A 5,668-nucleotide genomic window follows, 5' to 3' on the forward strand; every position below is an offset into this window, starting at 1 on the left:
TTTTTTTTTTTCATATTTATTATATATTATTGGAATCAATGATGAATGGCTTTAAGCTCAGCAATATTTTTTGGCTATATTTGCTGTTTTATCATGTGTATGAATGTATATGTATATATACACTGTAGATATGATATCTATTAGCAAGTTGGGATTTTTTTTTTTTAATTTATGTAAGAGTGCTTTAGGTAAAACGTTCCAAATACTCTGAAACGTAAGAAGACCTGCCAAAATGTCAACGCTTTGTCAAACGCCGCCACTCTAGCGGCGGCTCTTGTTGTCGTTACGTGGGTTTTCTCTGGCACGTGTTTAGGCGACAATCCATTTTAACCTCCCGCAATCAACGCCCTCACGTCACTTTTCCTTTTTAAAGCGCCGTCACCCCCGCCGCAGTCGCAGTCGTCGCAGCACCGTGACCCACTTCGGGCAACACGTGTCCGCTGACAGCCGCCCCTCATTCAAGACTTATAAGACCAAAAGCCATTAAGTCAGTTTAGGGTACTTTAGCGAGTGTGTCAATGACATAAGGTTTTCATATGTAATCATTTTGAAGACTCGTTTTAGAATCGTAATCTACCATTTGTCAATCACGTGAGAGACTTGGCCAGAGTCAGCTGGGGTTGGCTCCGGCACCCCTGACCAGGATAAGCGTGATTGAAAATGAAAGAATGAACGTAACCGCGGATCTAAACGCTTCAATGTTATTGTTTAAGCTACTAAAATTGGTGGTTTTACCTGATTTTTGGTTTAGTTTTGTGGTTTAATGACTTGATTTTTGCGCTTTAATGTTATCATTGGTGTCTTTTAATGTGATTTCCTAAGACTAACTTCCATGTTTTCATCAATGTTTGTCTATCTATATTTATTTAGTTATGCTTTTGCAGTTCACTGAGAAGTTAAGCAGAGTTAGAATTGCCGTTTTAATGTGATGACTAAGTTTTCAGTTTCTATCCCATAAATTTTGACTTGAAACTTAACACGATGAATTTTTGCGTCGGTAACGCACTAGCTTTTGTTGTTTGACGAGATCTGATTACTTATGCCTGCGTGGTGTTGGCATTTGGTCTATTGAACATTATTGTCTTTAGAGTCTCCACGGCACATGTCATCGAACGACTAAGACTTAACGCTGTCTAATTTTGCCAGATGAGATGTAATTGATGTATTTGGCTTCCTTATGCGTTCTCCAGTGAGTCACTCGGCGCCTCATGTGCGCCGCTCACTTGTGGGGATGAAAACCGCTCACGACCCCCTCCCTCGTTCTCCCTCGTTCTCTCGCTCGCTCATTCCCGCCCACCTGATCTTGAATCTCCCTTACTCAGAGGCGGGGCTGCAACAGGTGGCCAAACAGCTGTTGCCTGGAAACCCCAAAATGGTGAGCATGCAGCCTTTATCTTCCATTCAAGCTTCCTCTTACTTTCATTGTCACCAACCCTATACAGTAAATTCTATAATAGATTCATCTGTCAATTACTTAATGGTTAATTGATGAATTACTACACATATTATATCAATTCCAGCATTGGATGTCCAAATGAATTGTATTGAAATATCGTCACTGTCAACAAATGACTTGATTTTTGGACCCCTACCCAATAGAGCATTTTTTTCTGCATTAAAAGCACCACCAAATTCAAAGCGGCGCTACCGCCTCGTCTCTCATCTGTCTCCCCGGGCGACCAAGCGATGAGAAAACACCCTGGAAGCAAAGTCCGCTTCCCGTAACCCCGCCTCCTCCACGTCAGGCCCCACCCCCTCTCCCGGCGTGACGTCAGAGCCGTTTAAAGCTGTCCCCGGAGCGCGTCCGCCGGCCGCTCGCCGCACGCCCGCTCTTCTCCGCCAATGCTTGTTCGCGCCGGCTCTGACCCGGGTGTGCGTCCCACGCGGGAGGAGCACCGCCAACGCCAGCGGAGATCGCCGCTTCCCCGCCAGACTCTGCTCGTCGCGGAAGGTAAGCCGCACTTTTGCTCATTTTAATGTTTTTTTTTTTTTTTTTTTTTTTTGCACATGCATACTTGCGATGGGAAGGATCAATGGCAATTCAGCACCGCGGACAGCTCCGTAACTTGTGTGTTATGAGTGCAGGGAGAAAGCGTTAATGTATTTTTTTTAAATAAAGCTTTCATTACCGCGTGCAAAAACAATAACTGGCAAGTTGGTATCGTTTCTAGAAATTGGAAGCTCCTGCGGGCGCAATAAATAGCAAGTATTATTTGTTGCAAACGAGCTAATGCTACCGCATGTGGAAACAGAATGAATGATAGTGCATGCTGGGAGAAAATCCATATTTGTTTTTTCTTTGCATGAATGCAAAAGTAGTGAAAAGTAAATTTTTGACAAATGGTCATCTCGTTATGTGGAATTCTAGCCATGGCAAGAACTTGTCATGAAGTTTGGTAGGAGTGATATTGAAGGAAAAAGCTAATATTTAACATTTTTGGCTTCAAAAAAAGGCAAAGAAAACGACGTAGCTCGATGGAAAACCACATAAAGTCAAGATAAAATGTAAGATGTATTTTCCTGCCTCTCACCGAGCCGCTGGCGTTCCCTCCCCCGCAGGAGGAACCCCGGCCCGGCCATGAACGACTCGTCGCCGTGGACCAACGAGTCGTGGTCGGACGGCAACGACAGCTGGGCGTGGCCGTGGGAGGAGCCCACCCCGACCTCGACCTCGTCCGTCAACCCCTGGGACATCATGCTGTGCGCCTCTGGCGCGGCCATCGCCTGCGAGAACGCCATGGTGGTGGCCATCATCTTCTACACGCCGGCCCTGCGCACTCCCACCCTGGCGCTGGTGGGCAGCCTGGCCACGGCCGACCTTCTGGCCGGCGTGGGCCTGGTCCTCAACTTCGTGTCGCGCCGCCTCCTCTCCTCGGAGACGGCGGGCCTGCTGACGGTGGGCTTCCTGGTGGCCTCCTTCGCCGCCTCGGTCATCAGCCTGCTGGCCATCACGGTGGACCGCTACTTCTCGCTGCACCACGCCCTGACCTACTTCTCGGAGAAGACCCTGCGCTGGGTGCACGCCATGCTGCTGGCCACCTGGGGGGCGGCGCTAGTGCTGGGTCTGCTGCCCGTGCTGGGCTGGAACTGCCTGGGGAGGCCGGCCGCCTGCAGCGTGGTGCGGCCGCTGACCCGCGCCAACGTCACGCTGCTGGCCGCCGCCTTCTTCCTGGTCTTCGCGCTGGTCCTGACCCTGTACTTGAAGATCTGCAAGGTGGTGTGCCGCCACGCCCACCAGATCGCCATGCAGCAGCACTTCTTCGCCGCCTCGCACTACGTGGCCACCAGGAAGGGCGTGTCCACCCTGGCCATCATCTTGGGGACTTTCGGCGCCAGCTGGTCGCCCTTCGCCATCTACTGCCTGGTAGGCCGGCGGGACTACCCGCCGGTGTACACCTACGCCACGCTGCTGCCGGCCACGTACAACTCCATGATCAACCCCATCATCTACGCCTTCAGGAACGCCGAGATCCAGCGCTCCTTCTACGTGCTGCTCTGCGGTTGCTTTCGGGCCAACGCCGCCTACCGTTCCAGGTCGCCCAGCGACGTTTGAGGTCAGAACAAACTAACTAACTAACTAACAAAAACAGGCTGGCTAGTGGCTAGCTAGCTAGCTAACTTCTCGCGCCCGGGCCGCAAGGTTCCTTTCCATCATCAACTGGAACATTTCCAGGAGAAGAAAGGACGCCATGCTGGTTTTGAGGTTAAAGTCGTCACGTGACGGGGAAAAGTAGGACTCGACGACCAAATGGCAGGTAGCACATTATAGTCCAGATGTTACACAAAGGCGGAAAATGTCAATATTTTGGCTTCAATTCAGGAGATTTTAAAGTTGACGAGTTTTCAGATATTCAAGTTATTTGAATGTGAATCTTGTGCTGGATGAGATTATTATTGTAGCGTTATAAAATATTACAATTATAAATCTACCACATGGTAAAATGATCATAGTGGAAAGCCCTAATTCCCATCGTCTCATATTTTAAAGTCATAATGTTGCGTATCTTAGTTCACCAAATTCGCCTTTTGTTAAATATAAATTATGCCGATGAAATTTGCAATGTTACAGTATTCATTTCATGATTTTATGACAACAAGAGTTGACGTTTACTGATTACGGTGATAAGATTTGAGTCGTAATGTTACAAAACGGGCATTGTCCAATTAGATTAGAGCCGGAATGTTGCAAAATTCGAACAATTATTTCATTTGAGATGAAAATCTTTGAGTTATTCGGTTTTGCAAGATATGAATCTCATTATATTAAGTGAAAGAAACGGCACAAAATGACCGAACTGACATTTTACTCAAATAAAATAACATTGTTCAGTCTTAATTTTTGCATTAGCCGAAATCTCGCTATGTTAGAGATTAATGAGACTAAAAAACAAATACAGATTTGTTACATTTCTCCACTTTGATTTTATTTTATGTTATTTATTCACTCTGGAATGTATAATGTATTAATTTCTCTTATTTTTTAAAGCTAGGATACCACCTCAGTGTAAAATGGGACGTTGGAAATCAGCACTTTAACTTTGAACAAGAAAAAAAAACACTTCACCTGTGAATGTAAAAAAAAAAATTGCACTTTACTCGTTTTTTTTTTTCGTTTTCAAATGCCAAAGCAGTATTACAACAACCCTTGTATTGTGACCAGTGTGCCATTTTTCTATTTTCTATGTTTTCTGTTAACATGTGTGTTTTCTACCAAAGGGAAAAAAAATAAAGTGCTCCAATTGCAAAAAAAAAAAAGTCTTCCGTGTCTTTTTTTGTCATTTTCGTGCACGTGTCTTTGATTTCCCGCGCAGCTGCCGCCGTTTGACAAGACTAATGGTACATTGACGGCGCAAATTGCTCGTTGGCGAGAAATAGCTTTCATTCACAACGTGTTTGCTTTCCCAGATTGCACGTGGACTCGGCGAAAAACGTGACGGAGGAGAAGATGGGGACCAATCCGGTCGTTTGGAAATCAGAGGGAACCCACCAACCAATAGGAAAGGCCTTCAAAATCAAGGAAATGACCTAAAGTGACCGGTAAGTACCCTAAAATTGAATTGTAACAAAAAAATAATTGATTTTGACAATGATAGATGTCCAAATTTCCTAGTCAATCTTTAAATCTCATTATACATGTATAATGAGAATAAAAGCCTCAAAAATAAATCAATTTTGACTGGAAGAGACGAATGAATGCATGTCAATGGCACCTATTAAGTGAACTTTTTGGGCATAAAATTGACCAAAAATGACATGTAAGTACCCTAAAATGAAAGTTAAACCAAAAAAAATGAACAAATTGGCCCTGGATGCTCATCTGTCAATGCCATTGACGGTACTAGATGTCCAAATCTATTTTGATTGGAAGGGACGAATGAAAGAATGTCCATTAAATTGACTTTCTGGGCATAAAATACACCAAAAGTGACCCTAAATTGAAAGTGAAACCAAAAAAATGAACAAATTGACCCTGGATTCTCATCTTTAAGTGGCATTGATGGGACTAGATGTCCAAATCTATTTTGACTGGAAGGAACTAATGAATGAACATCCATTAAGTGGACTTTTTGGGCATACAATTAACCAAAATTGATATGTAAGTACACTAAAATTAAAATGAAACAAAAAAAATGAACAAACTGGCCCTGGATGCTCATCTGTCATTGCC

General features: G+C 44.7%; 1 protein-coding gene across 1 annotated transcript; it reads left to right on the forward strand.

Annotated features, from left to right (window-relative positions):
- The first annotated feature begins 2,561 nt into the window (after positions 1-2,561).
- Positions 2,562-3,683, forward strand: gpr6 (G protein-coupled receptor 6). Its single transcript, XM_077587377.1, has one exon. It carries the CDS (start codon positions 2,579-2,581, stop codon positions 3,551-3,553), a length of 975 nt encoding a protein of 324 aa, XP_077443503.1. The 5' UTR covers positions 2,562-2,578; the 3' UTR covers positions 3,554-3,683.
- Positions 3,684-5,668: the final 1,985 nt, after the last annotated feature.

The sequence above is a fragment of the Stigmatopora argus genome, chromosome 19 (assembly GCF_051989625.1).
Source record: "Stigmatopora argus isolate UIUO_Sarg chromosome 19, RoL_Sarg_1.0, whole genome shotgun sequence".
Classification (NCBI taxonomy): domain Eukaryota; kingdom Metazoa; phylum Chordata; class Actinopteri; order Syngnathiformes; family Syngnathidae; genus Stigmatopora; species Stigmatopora argus.